The sequence below is a fragment of the Manduca sexta genome, chromosome 7 (genome assembly GCF_014839805.1).
Source record: "Manduca sexta isolate Smith_Timp_Sample1 chromosome 7, JHU_Msex_v1.0, whole genome shotgun sequence".
NCBI lineage: Eukaryota > Metazoa > Arthropoda > Insecta > Lepidoptera > Sphingidae > Manduca > Manduca sexta.
The window spans coordinates 12707571-12731289 of record NC_051121.1 but is presented as its reverse complement, the minus strand read 5'-3'; the positions used below and the strand labels follow the sequence as shown (position 1 = coordinate 12731289).

Here is a 23719-nt window from a genome sequence, read left to right as displayed (position 1 = left end):
GTATTCACAATGAGATTAAAAGTATTATTATTTTCTTTGCAACTTTAGCCAAGTTAAAGCCTTTTGTTCAGTTCTAATTAATTCAAAATGTTTTGATAATAACTAATTTAATTTTTAATCAAAGATAACGAGTTTATTTCAGGAAATTATGCTCAAAATTTTTTGACGTAGGTAGAATTTAAAAAAGTATTTTCGCCTCAAACGTTTAACTTTACCGTTTGACCAAGTGTACTGATTGCTCTTTTTATTTTTTATTTTTATTACACTTTATTGTACACTAAAAATAAAAATAATAGAACAAGAAAAGAGAAAAAAGTACAATAGCGGTCTTATCGCACAAGGCAATCTTTTACAGACAACCTGGGATGGATATAAGAGAAAACGCAATAATAAGGGGCAGCATAAGGTTTACGAAGGCTCTTATGTATTCTAATCAGCCAATTCTAACTCTTATAAACAAGGTGATCCTCTAATTAGTTCCTTTATAGACATATGCAATTCGCCATTATGCCGCTTGGTATGTTTTGTGGCCATGTATTCCACCACTGAGCTGACGATAGCCTAGTTGGGAGTGGAATGGACTGTTGAGACGAATGTCCGCAGGTTAAAAACCCAAGGCCATACACCTCTTTATCTAAAATAATGTGTTTATTCTTTGTAAATGATAGCTTGTAATCGGTGAAGGAAAATATCTTGAGGAAACCTGCATATCAGATAAATTTTCCAAGAATTTTAAGGGTATGTGACGTCTGCCAATTTTCACTAGTCTAGCGTGGTTGACTAAGATCTAATCCCTAGTAAAAAAACCTAATGTCTAGTAGAGGAGGCCCGTGCCCAGCAGTGGAACAGTATATAATACAGGGCTCATATTATAATGTATATGTTGGACCACTGTCGGTTCATCCGATGCACATAGTTCTTCATCAAAGATTTTCAAACCAACTGGAATTGGTCTGTGATCAGAAACATAATTTATTGCATGTTATTTTGCCTAAATCATGGTGCCATAATTAATGACTTGTTATATTTATAAGATTCACACACTAGAAAATTTGTGTTCGTTGATACTAGCTTTTGATTGGCCCGCGTGAATTAATTTTCCGGGATAAAAATAAGCCCATAACCTTCCCAGGGTCTTAAACTACCTCCATACCAAATTTTATAAAAATGCGTTCGGTATATTTTGAGAAAATCGATAACAGACAGACATAAAGCTTTTGGCGATTTTGTTTTGTAAAATGAGTAGATTGTTATCAGTATTGTTAATACAAGAAATAGAAAGAAATTAAAAGAATGACTCAAAATATTAATTAATATTTATTTTCGAATAAAATTAATGAAATATTTTGCACTTTACACAATAAATGCCATTTATTTAAGTATTTTCGCAACAGTTTCCATACAATTTGTAATCTATCAACATCGATTTAATACTTTATAATAATATGAAGTATATTTTACGAAAGGAAAACTATTAAAGAGTGGAAGCATCGTAAACAAAAATATTACAATTCCCAGCCTTGTGTTTACAGATGCTTGCACTTGAAGTCTACGTAAATTTAAAAAGTCGGATATAAAATTAGCAGTCAGTTTGAGTAAGACCAAAAACTGTATTTTACTAGTTTCAATAGTTTTCCCATACACAACATATTATGTTAGAATTTAAATTTCTAATAAAGATAAACATTAAGAAATCAAAATAAAGAAATTAATGCATAATTAAAATGCATGCATATAAATGCCACTATGACTATCCATGAAGTAAAATAGTATTTAAATTTTAGAAAATTACATGTCGAGTTCAGTTTTGTGCAGTTGTTTTAACAACCAATCTATGTGAAGTATAAGCGTATTTGCTTTAAAAAGTATTTTTACATTAAAACAACATAACCTATCACAATCTATTACAATACTACTAAACATTAAATACGTATTTATTTTAAAATTGTTTAAAATATCAATGCACCACATACTTAGCCTTAGAAGATGTCAGCCGTTTAAAGAGAATGAGAATGATTTTGGGACTTAAATCTCACCCACAAATACTGCGTTTGATAGGGGATAGCTGTCAATCGGGAACTGGTTAAGAAATTTACGCACAATCGCTGCATTCCGCGGCCCGCTTCCTTCTGCTTTCCATGTCCTCGTCGAAGTTTTCCTCATTAAGTTCCTCGCTATCCCTTCCCAGCCTTATGAAGTGGTCTCGCGCCCTGTGTTTCCTCTGGGGGTAGGTGTTGCCGGCTGGGGCTTCAAAGGCGACCTTCTCATCATCAGCAGACCTTCCGAACCTGATGAAGCTAGGGTCGCGGCCGAAGCGGACGAAGCTGGCGGATTTCTTGGAGACAGGGCTGTCGTAATCTTCTTCGTAGGCTCGGAGGAGGGAGATCAGGTCATCACTGGTGAGGGTCATGGGTTGCGACCTGCCGAACCGGAGGAAACTGTTGCCGCGACGAGTTCGGAATGCGTCTCGAATGTCAGCTGCCGAGGGTTCGGGGGGGTATGATCTTCCAAATCTGTTGAGTGAGAATTACATTAAAGTCTGAAACTTACGTCGATATCTAAATTAATTCGGTATATTGAAAGTTACTAGAAAATACTTCTCTATGATATTGTCCATTAGTGGCGATGGATCTATATAATCTGATTTCTGTCGGCTTTCCTCTATGTAGAATTTAATTATCATTAGAACGATTTTCAGACAGCATTTATGCATATTAGTACCTATATGTTGTCAAGTTCACTTTCGAAAAATTTCACCTGTAGCCACTGCTGTCCATTCTGTCATAATTGCAAGGAGTACTATACCTAATCATACTGCGGTCGATGGCACTTCTGCGGCGCGCCTCGAGGTCTGGTGAACGCCTGACGGGAGACGCGGTAGCCCCAATTACCAGCACCAGGGCCGCGAACACCACCATGCACCGGGAACAACTCATGGTTGTTAGATGAAAACCTGCAATGAAGAGAATCCACTTAATTATTGTTGTAAAGTGAGTACAAGAACGTACGCATGTCAAAAACTTAAACATAGTTTTATGTGATGGGTCTTTGGCGTAGAATGGATTATTCATCGACTCATTAAATAAGTGTACTATAAATATAATATCGTATTGATACTGTCAACTTGCTATAGATAATATAGCAATTATATTCAAATCTTAGCGCTAAAGTAAATACATAACGTACAAGTTTGATATAATTTATATAGAAAATAATACATTAACTAATTTTGCTGGTAGGATACATTTTATATCCGTCCGGGTGTGACCACCATACACAAGATGTTAAAACCCGCCACGGTAGACCACGTAAGTGTGTCGCGTTCTGGGATCAGCCTGTGTATCTGGTTCATACAGACCGGCATAATTGTGTGGCATTTCGAAGGGTAATCAACCCTCGTCAGTCAACATTCTATTGGACCCCGCTCCACTTATCAGGTGCAGTGGAATCACTTTGAATACCCTTATTAACAAGATATAGTAAAATAACAGCACTCAACACTAATATACTTATGCTTGTTGTGTAACAGTTTGGATCGGTTTGAGTACATCACGAGAAAGCCTAGTAGATGACAACACGCGAAACAATTACCGAAATATTCATAGAAACGAAACAGCCGGCTTAACTGTAACACGCAGATAACCAACACGTTGTAGGGTTTCTTAATACAAATCCATGGTGCAGGCACGTATTCAGTGAAATGGGGTGTGGTCAAAACTATAATAGTTATATGGAAATTGACAGATTAAAAGCCCCTCAAAATTATGTGGACAAGCATGTAGTTAAATGTGTAACTCGAATTCATATTGGAAATAATTTTCGAAATACTTAAGCTTTAATAACGCATTCTCAATAGGACTGAATAAATCTTAGTAGATGATCATGCCAGAGAAGAAAAATGTGTAATGAATTATTCTAAGTTTTATAATCCTTATAAAATAAATTGAATTGATGCGTTTCAGAGTTTATCTCCTTCCAAAACAAATTCTAAAAATCGTTTTCACAATTACAGATGTTGATTTATAGCTTTGTTCTTCAATAATATGTTTTACCACACTAGACATAGAACGTAGTTTTATTACCACTATACAAAGCACTAAGTTCGTCTCTGTACGTCCGTCCAGGCAGAAATACTAATGGACCTTGCTATCCGTTATCCGGCGACGTGATGACACGACGAATGTAAACTGTCGAGCTGCTTTGGAGGACATCTCTATGATTACCGTTTACCTGACGTATCTTTATCACAATGTAGTAAGAATGGTTTTGAAATGTCCATTATATTTTTAATCTGAAAAAGTGTGTGAAGTTTTCTATTTTGTCAAGTTGGTAATTGTAATATTGTTCCTTCGTTTACTGTAAATTGTTTGAACAGACGTGTAGTTTTAAACGAATTAATAATAATATGTCCCAATGCTGGTCACGGGCCTCCTCTACTACTAATAGGGATTAGATTTTAGTCCGCCACGTTGGTCTAGTGCGGGTTGATAGACTTCACACACCCTCAAAATTCCTATAGAGAACTTTTCAAGTATGCAAATTTCCTTCACCGTTAAAATAAGCGCTAATTCGATGACTGACAAAGAATACACACATAATTTTAGAAGTCAGAGGTGTGTGCCCTTAGTATTTGAACCTGCGGACATTCGTCTCGACAGTCCATTCCACACTCAACTAAAGCTGCTTAATAAATAAAACTATTGTCCAACATTCATACTTACTAATTGGATCTCACGCTACAACATATATTTTATGTCTTGGGTGACACATATTCGACTTTAGGTTTTTCGCATTACAACATTTAAATCTAAAAAACATTCCAAGGATCGCGCAATCATTATCTCAGGACATATAATAAACCCGGAGACCTTAATTTCATTACTAGTGTCTACCAAATGTCAGAATGTCTGTCTACATTTATACCTTATTTAATTTTATTAAAAAGAAACCATTACTTATCAAATGTTTATTCAAATAAAGTTTGTTACTTCTCTTATTGTTATAACATAAGATGTTATTATGTTCTGTCATTTCTTATTATGTTTTATCCTTTTGTCTATTTCAAGTTTCTATTTAAATATCTAAATAATATTAGTAACAAATATTATTATTTTTGCCGCTGTACCAATATATAAATTTGCATGCTGTGGTCTCCTATAATTGAAGAGTTACGTCACATTGTTAATTGTACAAATACTACGACATTGTATTTATTATATGCCGTGTATCATTTGTTGGAGGTCCTTAAATAAATAAATAAAAAAAAAACAATTTAAACACGTTTACACGCTTGGAATAAAAGCTAGATTACGTCTGAGGCCATAATGCGGGTAACAGACGGCTAATATGCGCTATTGTGTAACCCTTTGGGTAGCACACATCCCAACGGACAGATGGAAATATCTATTGTTGTTTATTACTACATGTCACGGTCTGACGAGAAATTTATTTTTCTTCTTTTTGTAGGGATAAATAGTTGCTATTTAGGACTTGAGTCGATTGCTTCGTTTAATGTTTAGCTATTTGCAGGTAGGGGAGATATTATTTTTACCTGATTAGATGATATATAAAGGAATAAAATCATAAATACACATTGTGTTTATAATAGCTTAATATTTTGCTGACAGCCAAGTAGTGCTCAAACATAGGCATTTAAATTATACTACATAAATTCAGCCATTAAGTGAAAATGTAAATATCATATTATAGTAAACTGAATTTATAACCTATAAAGTTAATTAATTTTGAAAGGAATGACACATTTACTGTTCAACCCTTTATAATATTTTCTACGTTTATATCCCAGTATACCTTTAATACAGCTGTTAATTATACAGTATCGAATTAACCGAGCAAGGTGTAAAAACCTAACGAACCTCATATTGATAAATAGCCTGTACACGATCTCTACACTTGATATATTAGACAACTTAACAAAGGCGTTTGTCATTGCTAAGGCGTTTTTCGAAGGTAAAAAGGCTTTTTTTCACAACTTTTTTTTTTATTTTGTCTAAGAATTAATTTTGTGGGAGTATTTTTTTAACAGCGTACGAACGATAGTCAATAACGTCGACTTTATAATAAGGTTCAAAATGGATTGATTAGTTACAGAGACCTCAAGAAGAGGTAACGATGGTAAATTACGTAGACTTTATAATAAGGATCAAAATCGGTTGATTAGTTAGGGAGCTCAACAAGACTTTAATGCCATACATTGTTCACATTTGGAATACTATGTACGTGTAAGAAATAAAATCTAGACAATAAAATAGAATACTGGAAGTGGCAGGCATAAATGACACAAATGACAAGAGTGATAAAATAGTGTGTCGGAAGGCCGCGGGAGCAGACTCCGGGGCGCCGCGACGGTTGGACGTCGTGACGCATTGCGCCATCCCGTCTCGTTGATAAACTTGTATCGCTTGCTAGTTTAACTTCCGACTTTTTAAAATAATAATTAAATTCCATTTTTCTTTGCTCTCTTACGCTATTAATTAGTTATGTGACTGGTAAGTACCCAACTTCCTATTTTAACTTCCGACTCTTTAAAATAATAATTAACTTCTATCTTTCTTTGCTCTGCTTATTAATTAGTGGTGTGATTGGTCCCTTCCTTTAATTCTATTTGAAGGTCAAAGATGAAACTCATTTTAATCATGGTCTAAATGCTTAACCCCTTATTCATAGACGTTTTTTATCTAAGGACGGAGTAAAGCTGTGATAACAAGTCTGTTTCTCAGTGCTGACGGCATGACAGCCCTCGCAGTGCGTAGACATAGGGCCGTTGTGATTGGCTAATATTGAGATACAACAATATTAGCCAATCACAAGGCTCCTATGTTCGTTTCTTAGTGCCGTTGGGCACTGAAAAACAGACTTGTTATCACAGCTTTACTCCGTCCTTAGATAAAAAACGTTTATGAATAAGGGGGTTATTCTTAAGGCTCTTGATAATGTAAAGAAAGGTTGTTAGAAGAAATTTATAAGGTAGTTCCCAGTTCCTAACAAAGCTCACTATCTATATTTTTGATATTTTTCCTGTTGTAGTGCAAAAACAATTTATGTTTTTCTTTAGTTCTTTTATTAGTATAATATATAGTGATATATTACAGTTGGCGATAGGATATATTTTATACTTGTTTGGATAGCGACCACCGTACACAAGGTTTATACAAGCAACCATAGTAGCCCACGCAAGTGTACCGCGTTCCGGGATCAGCCTGTGTATATCCGCTTCCAACAGGCCGGCATAATTATGTAGACTGTCGAGGAGTAATCATCTCTCGTTAATTGACATTCTATTGGACCCCACTCCACTTACCATCAAGTGCAGTGGTATCACTTTGCCAAGCTCGTATTTTTTTTTTTTTTCACGAAACGACTTTAACATTATTTTTAAATTAGGTTGGCCTTCAAGGGTTCCGTTACCTTATTTACCGAATTAACTAAAACTTTTAAACTAAATTCTAAGTAAAGCCGAAGAGGTTGTTTTTTGTTTAAGTATTTCGTTGAACGCGCTAATCCGATCCTGAAAATGTTTTTATTAACAAGCCTAGATTATCCCTCGGTGTGTAGGGTACTTATTATTAGTACATTTACATAAACGCGATGGGCTATGACAAAGTATCACAGAACAATTTATTGGTTACTCGTATTAAGAGTAAAATAAAATGCAATAATACAAAGGACGGACAGAATAGTATTAAATGGATGTACCCAAGGGCACCAAGTGAGGTCATCATAAATTGTCCAAGTGGCAGTGCCCCCTACCCTGAATTCGACATAAGTATATGCTAATGTATGTAAGTACTTGAGTAATTTGTTGAATTATTGGCACTACCTATACGAAATTTTCGCTTTGCCCAGGATCAAAATCTGAGTTTTGGTCCCCTCTAAGTCAAAAGCTGGTTGCGCCCATGAATATACTGTATAGGAAACCAGATTACATCACGATCTATCCGATTCTCTGTATAAAATACGCCAAGTTTAATACCATTCTAAAATAGAAAGGTCTCGAGATCTGTAGGCGTTCTCATCACAAACAAGATTCGTAATTGTGCGTCTGATAACTTCGTAGAAGTCCCTGTCCCTACATTATGTCTAATAAACCCACCAACCTGCTTCCTATCGGTAAAGTGCCTGTTACGTATCTTCCCACATTAATAGGGGCAATGTCGGCCAAACGAAGTGGTATTTTGGTTTATGGTTTTGTTCTGGTTGATTGGCTCTGGGTTATATAACTATTTACTTATGTAAAAAGAGGTATTGACTTTCTATGTAACATTAAATATGTTTTTGCTATATTAAAATTAAAATTTGTGAACTGCTTTGCTATTAATGTTGGTCAATATTCTACAACTATTAACTAAGGTATTTATTTATTTTATTTTAATTGGATATGCAACAGCTTAATTTCTATATTATTGCAACTACTTAAATATCAAGCACGTTAATTAACAGGACGATTTCATTAACAATAAATTACTTCTTATAATTGTATATTGCCCACCACCATAGTAAAAATCTCAATACTTACTGATAAAATAATAAATGATCGTATATAAACGGAGTTCGTTTTCATTAGGAATTACATGAGTTGAAGAATGGAAAACAGAGCGTACAGTTTTTTGTTTTTAGAAGAAAATCTATGCAGTCACAGTAAATTTCATTAACAAGGAGGTTCCGTTCATATTTCTTCACTTACTAAACTTGTGGCATGCAGTGTACAAAAGGAAGAAATCACATTCCTATGGTGCTACTATATTTACAGCTTTATCGAAACTGCAATCTTGACACGTTGTTAACCTATAAAACTTGTTATTTTCTATTTTAAAACATGATTTACTACAATAACAAGTCGTGTCAGAATATAGAAAAGAATATGAAAATGTTCGAGATGATGTTATGTTAAACGATTTGTTTTGAGCTTTATTACATTAGCAGTAACAACTCGAATTTCGACCACAATTTGTAATTCTAATTTGAAATTTCCACAATAACTTTTGCAGATTATTAGATGACGGGAGAAGATGAATTATCAATAATGCAGTGGTCATAAGTTTCCTAGGAAACAAGAGGCATTGGATTCGAAGAAGACGGAATAAATATAATAGAAGCAATTACTCTGAAACTATATTCTTTTACGAAGATATATCACATTTATGTTAGCTTGAAATGAAACCTTTATACATATATATTTATAGTTCCAGATTTAATACGTATGTATTTACTCTTAAGGTGCGGTCTCATGCCAAGAAATTTTATATCAAAATATCATCCTTGATTTCCACATCGCGTGTATTCAACGTTTCAGTCAATAGTCTCATCAAGTGAATTTCGTTTTTATATCTTCTAGTATAAGATTGATTATGCGGATAGATTGATGGTAATGTCACGAATCTTAGAAAATTCGGTTGATAAAATCTTTGTAGTTTACCGAATCTAGGCTACGTTTTACGATGACAGTAATTGATAAATTTAAAGTGCTTTTAAATAGGATGAAAAATGTGGAAATGGATTTGTTAAATCTCTTAAAACCACAAAAAATCGTCACCTTAATTATAGATGTTACTTAAAATGCTGCTGTAATATTAATTAGTTGCTGGACATAATCTAACTACATTTCTCTATCTTTCGATACAAAAAACAACCTTAACACATGCACTATAGAGTTAATTTTTGGAAACTATTATACGTATGAACTCATGTCTGCACTTGTAAAGTTAGCTGTAAGTGACGTTAATGCTTTTTGACGAAATTTCTACGGAATGGGGAAATACGGACGTCTGAAAAGCAAGTCGTTTCTAATGTTTTGTTGAAAAGGAAATTGACACTATATAATATAATTGTAACTATATAACTATGAATATATAAAATTTTACAAAATCTAGTTCCTAAAATGCAATTCACTAACAATCGAAACATGGAATCGAATCAAGAACCTCGTCCTATTCACTTGGCATTAGATCAATCGTTTAGAACAAAGTTGCTCAATCACTACATTTGATTTTAAAATACTTTTTACCAATGATTCATACTCTTCACAAAAAGCAACAGACATTAAATCGAAAATTGTTTGCAAAGACATTATGAAACACTGTCCTTTACCAGCTCGTGCTATCCCCTTACAAGAAACCTTTTATAAAAGATTATTCTCGAAGCCACCGTGGATATTATTGAAATGTATAGAACGAGCGCATAATACACAATATAAATGCATCGTCTTGTTCAAGTTGCGCGGTCGTACAATGGACGACGGAACCCTCTGACAGTGAATATTGATATAGTCTGCCCTTAGTTTACAACCTGGACAGGTTATTGTTAGAAACTATTGTAAATAGCTAGTTATATTACTAGTGCCTATCAATTGGCTCTACGAGTTGGCTGTATGATTAAAACCTTTTCCTTGTATTAAAAAGTAAGGCACTAAATTCAAATTTAGAATGAAAAATATCGATATGCTTTATTATTTGTCTTATAATTCCAAAAACCTGCCAGTAATAACCTTAGCAGCATTCGTTTTTAATCTATCGTATTAAAATGTGTGATGAAATTATTCCAAATTTAAATAACAGAAAATAGTAGCCTACATAGACTATGTATTATTTAAATTTTCTAAGTGATGCGACTATCAAAGCGGTAATACTTGATTATATTTAATTACTCACAATTTAATGTAACACTAAGGAATATTCTATTGATAAATATAGTTTATAAAATGTTATTAATTATTCTATTTGCCTAATGTATTTCTACACGAATTATATTTTAGAGTCCTTAGTCTCAAGTTGTATAACAAAGTAAGGTTTATACTAGCATAAACTCATTTTTTGCTTGAGACTTGAACTAAATTGTGCGATTAAAACTAAATTCACAGGTAACTATAATGAAAATTACAATCGATACTTATAATTATCTATAGTTCAAAATATTGTTTTTTGTTTGAATGAGCTATCTAGTGAACTCAGAAACTACTGCTCGGATTTAATAAAAATCTTTCTCTAATAAAAGCTATATTATTGCTGAGTGTTATAAAAACTGATATATATGTGCGCAAAACTGTAACAACTAGGCATAACATAACAGAAAGACCGTTGTAGTTTCAAAATCATTATTCAATCGTTTCCGTAAAATAATTTAAGAAAAACCTTAGTTTAAATTGCGATATAACACTACATATTGTAAAAAAATATAATAAAAAATAAATAAAAAATTGTAGTACGTTTTACACTGTAACACAAAAAAATACCATACGGATGATGAGCCTTGTTAAGAACCGGGGTTTCTTAGGACGCACTACCATTGTATATATGGAATTGTTATCGAACAAACAAATTCCTGTTAGTCTAATTATTCTTTAACATTCACTTATTACATATTCAAGACGTTTGCGATCCTTGATTAACATAAACACGACTTTATTTGCATAAACTCAATTTTTTATTCATTTGTCTAATTTCCAATGCTCTTTAATATATGAAGGCTGAGAAAGCAATTTAGGATTTGGATTTCCTTGGATGATGTTTGAGAGGAATAAATACACTCACAAGTTATATATGTAGTCTTGGATATATTTAGATACATAAAATGTGTCGAGGTTTATTATTACGAATTAGAAACATTCCATTTATTTATTTAGGACAGCCAGTAATTGTTACAATGTTGTTTACACTAAATAAAATGAAAACAATATAATAAAGTTAAAGGCTAACACCTTCTCAAGGCAAACAACATGCACTATTTGTGATAAAAGGGATAAATTCCAATGTATATTGATTTGTAAAAATGTATATAAAAAAAAAATTATGTCCGAATGTAACCAGGACTTTAATGTCGCTCCCGTCTCATTCTGCGTGACAAAGGCTTCCAACATTTGAACCATAGTTCTTAGACATAGGTGTGGAATGAATAAGGCAAAATCATAATCAACCTAATTTGTAAGTCGACAGAGCGATATTGGCTTTGGGTGCTGCGTAATGATATCTAATGATCTTTAATACTTTTCAGAGGGTTAAAGCAGTCAACTAAAATACTTGAAAATGTTATAAATATAAAACTTCTCAGCTATACTATTGTCTTATGTATAGGGAAGAAATATATCTTCTCTCGGTTTTATTTGCAAATATAACTCGACTTGTATTTATTTTTATGCCATAACCAAGCCATAAATAAAGTATTGAAAATAAAGCAATGTAGACGAATTTAGTGTCGCAAGCCGGAAACGTGAACCGGGGTTGAATCTATAAAATATTCTATGCTAGAGAATAAAGAGAACTATTGCTTACAATCAAGATTTTCGAATAAAACTTTAATCAAGAAATATTATAAGCTATTGGCATGGTAGAAAACTATAGTCGGAATAGAAAAATATAAAAACTGCCTCATTCGTCTGGTGTGTCGAGCTGTGGACCGTGAAGTTCTCGGTTCAATTCTCAGGTCGAGAAAAAGAAAAAACGTAAATTCCTTATTTGAATATCCGATCCTATCACTATCAAGTAGGCTCGTAAACATGTCTTTCTGTGTACAAAATATATTTAAGAAATAAATATCGATAAATACATTAAAGTTTCAGGATAATCTTAATGACGTAAATCGAAATTTACAAATTTTAATGGAATCCTTTTATACGATACATTCCTTACATTGGGCTTTGAAAAGGATTAAGTATCCCAAAACGTTTATAAGAAACGTAAATACATGTTTTGCTTTATCAAATGATCAGACACAGGTTAAAGCTATAAGTCTATAGATTAGTAATAGGACAATGTGTTGGTACGCCAAGAAATTCATTCCCAGACTGGGAAAGGATGCCTAGAATTAATTCCTAGGTTGGGAAATTTTTCAATATCGTTTTCCAGAGATTGTAACCATCACAGACAGTTAACGTTGGGTAAGTAAGACGCCAAAACTAAGTTAAGTTAACTGAACCTAGTCCCTGTGCATAGTAGGGTAATAAGTTAGGGAAGGCATAAAAAGATTAAGACCAAAATATAATAAGAAGATCCAGGTTTTAATTTATATAAGTATGCTAAACCATGCTTTCAAAAAGGCCTTAAATCATACCATTTAGTTGTACTATATATGGGTAATAGACCAAAACTTTCAAGATTCGATTGATAGATTAAGAATGCTATGTGTTTTTCAATTTCATAACGTACTAAGGGTTGCCTTTGAGTCTGATTATAAGCCTCTCTTATTACATTACGGTATGAAAATACTAATACGAACTACACTCGCGTTTCTATCTACTTATTTATGTATACATGGGAATATGGGGAAGAATGGGAGGCCCATTCTCCCTCACTTTCTGGATTCAACTCAAATATAAAAAAGTTGTACACAGGGATACTGTACACGTTATTTTGATTATTAGTCTGTCAAAATTGTTTTAAAGATGTCATTCCATTTTTAAATATTTCATTTGCCCGAGTCGTTTTATTTTTTGATATTACCAGTGTGGGACAAAGATTTTTATGCCCTTAACATAAAATGTTATCTTATAGAACAGCGTTTATTGAACCCTTAAAATTCTGTTTCCGCAATCTAACTTAAGTTTTTCTTTGTAATGGCGTAATAAAAACTTTCCCGGCCAATCATTTAGCGCCCGCATAGTTCTCAACGACAGAATTCTTAGAAATACTCTGATTTTGTACTAATTCGTTTAGGCCGGCCGCATCTGCCACAATCGGTGATAAATAGAAGGGTAATCGCGTTACCCAGATTTCGGGAAAAGAGAGGAAGCCCTTTACTATATTTCGGTAGTAAAAACATTTGCTGTTACGTTGACATATCGGGTTATTTGCAATATGTTTAGCAGTTTTTACTTTTCGTTACATCGTTTTTTTTGACACACTTAGCTTTTAATGGAGGCATTTTTTAACTGAATAATAAAAGTGATTAATTTAACTATTCACTACAATGATTACCTATGATTGGTTTGTTCTATACGGTATGACGAGAGAGAAAGATCTTCGGCAAAATGATGGACAGCTATGTCTTTAAACAACATAAGTGGCCAGATTAAAATCGATTCCCGTGGAATTTCTAGCTTTCTAATTAACAATTTTATATATACATGTATTTCCTATAGACTCTTAAACGGCTGGATTAAAAAGAAATTTTAATGTAATTTTCAGATTTCTCCGGCGGGTGGCGGGATCAACATAAATAATTTGGATTCAAGTTATTAGTGCCACCCGTGCGCTTATTATCTAAATTATTAATTATCATCGCTAGTTTTTAATGATAATAACACAATACATTTACTCCCAAACTAATTTTTCAACATAAAATGTTCAATAGAGAAACAACATGTCAACCAAGAACCAAGGTGTCAAGACCTTTACTTTGATAATCATATTTGCCTTTAGACCAAGTTTTGATGGATAGCCCAGTGAGCCGATTTTCGGACACTTCTAATTCAATATAAGTTTATTCCATCACATATATTAGAACTAACCTTTCCCAATAAATTTATACTGTGAATATACACAATAGACAGTGCACAAAATTGATCTGTAGAAAGAGATAAAACGACTGTGCGGCCAATATTTATCTCTTTTTGGAGTTCTGCAGCTAGAATGAATTATAAAAAAACCTTAGGAATAATATTGCCCATACTTAATCTTTGTCTGTTATGCTTTTACGGCTAAACTCATGAATGAACTTTGGCTTGGAGATAGTTCGAGACACTTGAAAGTAGAGTTTATGAAGAATCTAATTATCCTCAAAACAATTTGGAAACAGTATTTATATATATAGTATCTATATGTTGTTTCGGGTTCCCTTCGGAATATTTCATCTTTCGCCACTAAAGCACATACGGTTTAACTGAAATTTACTGAAATAGCCGCTTATTCTCGGCTTAATTAAATCTCAGGTTGTACAACTTGTGGCCATTGTCGGTTGGACCTTTGTAAAAAGATTACGTGCTGATTTATGTTCGGTTAACCCTCTTGTATATTTGCCTAATTTATGTATTTTATAAATATACACACTGAAAATAAATATTAAATACAATGAAGCAAAACAGCTTTTTATTTTGTATGTTAAATGGTTAAGATATGTATTACGTATCAAAGTATTTTGAATGGAAATTTAATGTTTATTTTTATTAACAATAAATCCTTGATAATTAACGCATTCATTCAAAATAAATTTAAAACTCAGTAACTATAAGCAATTCTCTAAAGATTAATATCATGCATATATTTTTTGCCTGAATAACTAAATGACAGCGTCCATCACACTATACAGCTGCTATTTTACCACTTTTTACGAAAAGGGTTGAAATGGGAGTGACATATTCGCTTGCAAAGCCAACATTAACCAATCATAGTGGGGTTTCTTTCGTAAAATATTATGTTAAGGCGATACCTCAAGGTTCATTTTCATACATTTTGTTTCACCTTTAATCTGGGTAACTAAACAAGTATTGGCAAGTAAAGAATTTAAATTCACGTCTAGTTAGTGATTAGTTCTCGCAGTTGAAAGAAAAATGTAAAAATAATTAATAATCATGGATATTTCTGCCTTTAAAATTTCGTCATATTAAATTTTAAAGGCCGAAATATCCATGATTATTAATCATTTTTACATTTTTCTTCCCCCCCCCGCGACCATGAAGGCTGCAAAGTCTTCGAAACGTCGGGAGAAAATAAAATACTAGCACCGCGATAGAATCCGAAAATTAGTTTAATTTCAATAGCCTTCATTACATTGCAAAATTAAATTTAATATTGTGTCATATAATTCCCATAACTCTTCGAATATAGTCTTTCAAATCTTTAGCTTTTAGGTCCACTTTTTCTGAAAATATCTAAGACTGGCCTCGTTTTACAAATTTAGTTTCAATTGATATCAACAGCTATAAGTTATATTAAGTATTTAAAATCAAAGGTGCAGTGTCTAGTGTCGACAAAGTTAATGTACAATATCATATGCGATAAAATGAATAACTAAAAATTTTGATCGAATTGATAGGATTATCGGTAGGATTTTACGTACGCTACCTTCTCGAAATTATTTACCCAGGTCTGTCCGAGAACTAAACATTATAAACTCAATTATATATTATTTTAGGCATACAAGATTTATTTGAGAGATAATTCAAGGGCCGCAGGGGATACGCAATTACGCCATGTTATTTAGTTGGGTTAATACAATCTCTGTGACATCTTTATTCCGGACAAATTACCCATATAAAGATGCTGAGGTATTGATAATAGATCTCTGGAGCTTATAAGGTGTTTTGCTCTAGCTTTGGAATACACAGACTTATGTCTTTTATTCGAAAAGGTAAGCAAAGGCGTAACTTGTACACCCAGTTTTTACCGTGTATACGGAATATGATGTGATGAGGGCGAACATGTCGCCATAGCGGGCATAAATTCGGTTTAATAAATACCAGACTCCGGCCTAATAATGAGAAGAAAAATCCAATATCAGTTTGCCCAACCCGGGATTCGCACCCGAGACTCAAGAGCGGTAGTCGTATCCAGCATGAATACAACTATGCCACCGAGGCAGCTTTGTAATATTTAACTTAAAAAGGCAAATCAAATTCGAGCGAATGTGAAGTGACATCTGTCTAATTTGTTACGAAGGTACAAAAATATTTTATACAAAAATAGAAATAATGACCTCTTTAATAAATATGGCTTTGATTTAGTGGTTTGTAAGTGCTTGTTTTATAAGATAGATTTAGTGAAGGAGTGTTTTAAAATATAACAATATCCAGCGGTGGACTTTGACATGATAATGACAAGCCTTGGAGTTGTTGGTTCGATTCTGAATAGTGATTAAATTGAAAGTTATTTTTACCCTAAAAAAGTACTGACGTGAAAGGAATCGCGAGCGGAGGTTAGACTTTTATAATTTTTATCGTATACTCATTGTAACATTCTTACACTTTATTTGTAGGCATACAAATTTGTAAATGACACTTTGCAACGATTGTTATTGGTTATTTAACAGGGGTATTTTTGTTGTTTCTGAATCCGTTATAAAGTCTGCTTTAGAAATAATGTACCGTCTCGGGTTTACTAGTACTCGTTTAATTGGAGTTAAAATATATTAAAGAAATATTTATTTAAAAGGAAATTTCGATAAAGGAAGTATTTTCTATATATAAAATTACCTTTACGTAACTATTTTTTACACGTATTTTTTAACCCATGTACTTCAAGAGTATAATTTGATGATGTAACTCTTTCTGTATATTTGTAAATAGTCTAAAGTCCAGTGGCCAAGAGTCCATATAACCCGTATCCTGCCAGCTTTCCTTTCGTGATTTAAATTAAACTATCTCACGGATTTTATCGCGGTTTTAATATTTTACTTTTCTCCCGACGTTTCGAAGACTTTGCAGCCTTCATGGTCGCGGGGGGACTGAGGTGTTGTTCATCCGCAAAGGCAGAGTTACAATCAATAAAACAAAATATTAAAACCGCAATAAAATCCGTAAAATAGTTTAATTTAAATGTCTAACATTCGCGTAAACATAATCTTTTCCTTTCGTAATTTATGTAAAATCTAATCATCATTAAAACAATTTGTAGACTGCATTTTTGCATTAGTACCTATATTATCTTGTATCGGGTTCTCTTTCGAAAAATATCACCCTTCACCACCGCTACAGTCTACACTGCTTTACAAGAGTAAAGTCAAACTTCAAGTTCTCAAAGTTGTTGCCTAAGATTGTGCGTGACAAGGCAATTGATGTTGCGATGCAGTAGGTTATATCTATCTGACAATATAGAGTATATTACACATCATTATTGCAACTATTCAATAATATAGACGTTGGCATGTTTTATTATGAAAATGTTTCCATCCCTCCAATAATTTTGTTACCATCGATCGAGCGCGCTAGGGAAAATACTAAAGATGTTAAGCATTTTAAAATTAAGGTATGGTTGTATGCAATTATTGTAAAATACACAATTTAGTAAGTAGAGGTTCGCGTAATAATTTACGATAAATTTTATTAATAATTTTTATTTTAAATTTGTGACTAAAGAAGTGTAAAGAGTAATTTATCAAAAGATACAAACACTGATTAGATTAGTTAATAACAAATAAAGTTAATTTATGGGGAATTATAAATAACTGTAATTGCCTTTTTATATAAATCCACGTTTAAATTGGGCTCTAAGTTTTATTACAAACGAATTAAACATGTTCTTAATACGACAACGTGTTTAAGCATTAGCAACGTGCAGTAAAATACGAATGAACAATATAAAGTTAGCGAGCGTGAAATTTAACGCGATTGCAGTTTCAGTGATTTTAACTTGTTTATGTTGTCATTTGACTTATTTGTTTAGAGAACACCGAGGACTGTTATTGCAAAATGACTTTTATTTTTATCCTTATACTAGCTTCCGCCCGCAGCTTCGCCCGCGTGGATTTCGGGTTTCAAAAATGGAGAAGGTGCTCAATTTGTCGGGATGTTTTTTTAATTTATGGTGGTATGCAGGTGGTCCGATTGTCCGGTCAGGGTCTGATGATGGGATCCTGGTGAAATCGAAGGAACTTTTAACCATTAAGGTTGCACACGAAATGACGGAAGCTTAAAAATGGAGTAACTTCTCCCGTTTTCCCAACATTTTCCATCACTGCTATGCTCCTATTAATTGTAGCGTGATGAAAAGTATACTATAACCAGCTCAGGAGTATGAAAAATAATTGTACCAAGTTAAGTTAAAATCCGTCGAGTAGTTTTTGTTTCTATAACGGTTATACAGACAGGCAGACAAAAATTTTACTAATTGCATTTTTGGCATCAGTATCGATCCCTAATCACCCCCAGTTATTTTGGAAATATATTTCATGTACAGAATTGACCTCTCTACAGATTTATTATAAGTATAGATATGCAAAAGTAGCTCAAAAATTGTCCATAACGAAAACATGCATTTTAAAGTAAAACAAAAGAAATAATATCGTGAAGCCAACCAAATAACTAATGATATATTAAATTTTGTGACTGTTCAATTTAGTCGGGTCCGCGCTATCAATTTTGTTGAGTTTTAGAACGCGACATTACATTATTATATTCTGTGCTCCAACGCACACTGCTTTGATGTTAGGAACACACCTACATTGCTTAGACAACAGTGAACTTTATACAATAGCAATAAAGCTCAAATTGACTCTACGTATTAGTTAGAAAACGTTTGTATGGGAAATAGAAAAATGCTGTTTTGAGGATTTTCCCGGCAATTATTCGAATTTTTCTCACCTTTTAAACCTTCCCTAGACCTCCACGAATAATTCAAGACCAAGATAAGATAAATCCGTTCAGCCGTTCTCGAGTTTTAGCGAGACTAACGAACAGCAATTCATTTTTATATATATAGATAACAATATTATATTGTCTTTTTGGTTGGCACAAGAGAGTTTCAACATTAGGTCCAGCTATTCCTGCAGCACTGGTGCCACGATAGAATTCATACTCGTAAAAATAGCAATATTGATATTTTTTTTTCTATTGTGCGATAGGAAAGACGCCAGAGAAAAAACTATCGAGAAAAAACAAATAAATTACCAGTCAAATACATTTATAAATTTTGAATTTGGAATTCTTAACTAAAGGGGAGATATTTTAGATCAAAGTGGTCAGTACAACAAAATGCCAATTTCATACGTTAGGACCTAATAATATTATGTTAATATTAGAGTCGTCGAATATTTAGACGATGAATTATTATCCTGTTTTAACTGACTTTAAAAATATCACGAGGTTATCAATTCGACGTGAATGTTTTTTTATTTTACTTTTCAACTCAATTAATTTGTGTCTCTCAACTCGATTTAAAAATACCACTATACCTTTATAGAATGATTCTACCACCATAAAAACATTATCGTACCTCAATCAGTAGTTGCACTGAACACTTAAAGTATCTCTGGAATTACTGGCTTTCAAAGTAATTCTCTTAAATCCTTTTGATGCTCTTTAAGTTTGCTCAAGAAGCTATTTATGAAAATAGCTCCATTTCCCGGAACTGTACTCTTTAACAGTGAATAATATATTGCTGGCTTACTGATACAAATTCCTACGTTAATATTTAAGTTTTATTTATATTCTAAACATAAGATTAAAAATATTCGTATTGTTGAAAGTTGTAAAGACAATAAAAGGATCCCATTTTATCTTTTGGGATTATAGGAAATTTTAACAGAAAAGAACAAAGAATCATGTGATATATATAAATCAATTTGTGCAAAAAATATAATATACAACTTTGTTATAGTGAGGCAGTGATATGTATCCCATTGTCCATGAATATTGAAAGCCTATATTAGTAGAGGGATTGCAAGTAGGTACCTTAACAATTTAAAGTAGAAGGAATGTTTAATGTAAAGTAAGTTTTAGTTTTAGGTTTAAACCGCTACAATCTTACAAACCAGTATACTTAACTGTCAAATAGCCAGTATATTTCTTTTTAATTATAACATCCGAGTCGAGCTGCCCCGTGAAAGAAAGAGAAACCTACAAAAACAATTGTAGCCGAAGATCAACCTTGTTGAAGTTCTTAAAGTATTATTGTGATGTTTTTACCATATATAAACGATTAATATATCTTTTGTAATTTTGCCATATTATGTATTTAATCGAAACAAGTTACGTCATAGACTTCTCTGGTCAAGAAATTGATAAAGTTTTCGATTCAAGAAACGTACGTGGCTACTGATTGGAATCTGTGCTTGATACAGCGATTGGCTCGCGTTTGGTCTTATCTCATTCAAGAACGGAAATAATGTCGGTAGGTTGCATATTGCTTAACCCTATAGGATACAGGCGAGAAATTATATACATTATTGAATGTATTTGACAAAATTGCAAGTCGATTCAAAACTTTAATAAATCAGCTTTGTGCATTCTCTAACTGTGCAGTCTTTAGTAAAGTTCGAAATTCAAATACTTGAATTCGGAATTCTTGTAATTTTTTTATCATTTCATGCCAACTCCATGATGACAAAGGCGAATTACTTAAATACGGATTAATGTGTTCATTATTAAGAAGTATTTATGAATATTATGACTGAACTCTAGGTCCTAAGTGACTCTTCACCTAAGTAATAAAATATTCACTCTAACATCACCTTTAACTGAATAGTGTCGGTAAGGTAAACAAGGGCAAACATGTTGGAAAGTTTCCAAAATTTAACGACTACGTAAATGTACTTTGAGTTCATATTTAATTTTAAGATTTTATTTCGGAGAAAACATTATATTTTGGCCCAAAGGTATACATCCCATAGGTCGCATTTATTCTTAACAACTTGAGTAATTACCTTTCTGACGCTGTTGGTCATGGTCAATAAAAAGCCCAATTAACGCCATTTTACATTAGCGTACTTAGACTCTAAACACTAAACTTTTTTGTGCTAAATTTGTTTTTGCAATAATGATTATTTTAATTAAATATCTCTCTTTCAATAGTAGCTTAGTTAAACTCTGAACATTAGGTTGAATTCTATATAGAATCAGAGATGTTCTGAGTTCGATTCCCCATTCTAGTATCAAATTATTAAAAATTTCGTACATTACTTAGCTGGGAATCACTCCCACGAAATAGGCTGGATAAGAGATCAGCTAAATAAATCCTTTATGCAATATGTTTTCGACGTACTGCCGAATCCATTATGCAGTCGGAAAAGCGGAAAGGGATGATGGAAAATAATTCAATGCGTGATAGTTTCGATATCTTACCGAACCTATGGCAATATAGGATTATCTAAGACTTAAGATCAGCATTGTAAAGGATTCACAATTTTGACTTTTTATTTAAATAAAATAACGATTAATAATTTAGTTCGTTTAAAAATATTTCAAAAATATTAAATATTATACAGATTTTGTTTAGCCAGATTTTATGTATTTAGATTTACTTAAAATCATTATTTTATTCTCCATTCAATAGTAAGCAATATATTTTTTGTAATACAGAAATAGAATAAAAATACTTAAAGCGAATAAAATTATTACGGTAATAACAATTTACACTTTTAAATTATCAAGGAGATTATCATCAATGCAATGATATCCTAGAGTCTGCATGCTTATTAAGAGAGCTCGAAATTTGTTTTTTTTTTTTAAGTATGTAGCTAATTGTACTATCACGTTCCAAAATATATTCAATATAGTAAACATTGGATTTGTGTTTTAAGGACATATTGTGTAGATATAAATAAACTAAGTTAAAACGATTTTAAAAGGTTTTCTTTTTTTATTGACAGTATCTTAAATAATTTTGACTTCATACCCGGCAAAAAGTTTTAGTATATGAATGAACGTATTATGAAATATTTAGTAAGATTCGTAACTTTACTTACGAAAGCAGGATGTCGGATTATATATAATAATAGTGCTTCGAATATCATGATTTTAAAAAGAATACGAGATTTAATCTTTACAGTGATGGTGACTTTTTAATTTTTTATTAACACTAAACTATTTTACACTTGTATAATACTGTGCTTTATACTATACATCTTTTCAAAATAATTCAAATCAACCACAAATTGAATGAAACTTATAACACAATATAAAATTTTCACATACCCGTATTCGTTCGAAAGTTGCGAAGTTGCACACGCGTTGCGTAGCACGTCTACGCCGTAGCGATGGTTCTACGGTTTTGGTGTCCGTAGCGGTGGCGCGTAGCGTTTTATGTGGCAGGAACACCTGTGACGTCACTTGGCCAGTGATCAAAAACCATGGCGACGTGGGATGGGGTACAGTTAAACACGTAATTCTCTCAGATTTATTATGGGATAATTGTATGTGGTTAGTGCAATCAGTTTTAATGGGATTCGAATTTCAAAACGTCTTGGCGACATGTTTAGGGTAACTTATTAATTGGCAGATAACATAATACCCTTGGAAGACTAGAACTCGTATGATATTGAAATATAATACGTCAGAAATAATTTTAGAAGACGTTTTTCACTTCATAAGTGCTTTGGTTATTTATACAAAGCATTTAATATAATTTTTAAACACTATACATTACGTGAATATCTTTCAAATAATTTCAACGATAAATCTAGATATACAGTACACAAATAAAAAAAAACAAAATTTTATACCAACAACTAACAAATATAATAGTTTTATTATACGATGAATAACAAATCATTATATTTCTCTTGAGAATAATTTAAGTAATTATTACAACATTGGGAAATAATTCCAAGAAATACGAACTTAATAATACACAAAAATTTTCATATATACACTGTTAAAAAGTGAAGATTTGATATATTTAGATTTCGGACGCAATTGAGGCAGTGTTCTATAGTCATTTCCCTTTCAATATTATTATAACGCATTTGACTACAGTAGGTACAAAATGAAATTGAGATTCATAGAATGTAATTTTATAGATAACCAGTTGTTCCAATAACTAGTTTATTTTCAATGTTTTTTATTAATATATCTATTAATTTACACATTTTACAAAATATTATTATATCAATATTCCCTCTTTTTTTGGATGGACTGCGTGTTAATAGAGACATAATATAACATCAAAAAGAGTTACTTGATCTGGAAATTGAACCCAGAACCTCTCAGTCCATAGGCACATAAATATTTATAGTACAAAAAAGAGACGATAAACTAAGGATGATAATTTATTCATTGTATTGCTGAAACTATGAAAAACAACGAGAGAGAAATCCTTGGAAAGGTCAATGAACGTGTCGT

The 23719-nt window shown here is 32.5% G+C and overlaps 1 protein-coding gene across 1 annotated transcript; it reads right to left on the bottom strand.

Moving 5' to 3' along the window:
* Window positions 1-1971: 1971 nt before the first annotated feature.
* LOC115445022 (FMRFamide-related peptides) lies at window positions 1972-22644 on the bottom strand. Its single transcript, XM_030171117.1, has 3 exons — window positions 22574-22644; window positions 2806-2953; window positions 1972-2513 (listed from the first exon to the last, which is right to left on the bottom strand). The coding sequence occupies exons 2-3, from the start codon at window positions 2934-2936 to the stop codon at window positions 2093-2095; spliced, it is 552 nt and encodes a 183-aa protein (XP_030026977.1). The 5' UTR covers window positions 2937-2953; window positions 22574-22644; the 3' UTR covers window positions 1972-2092.
* Between the last annotated feature and the right edge of the window lie 1075 nt (window positions 22645-23719).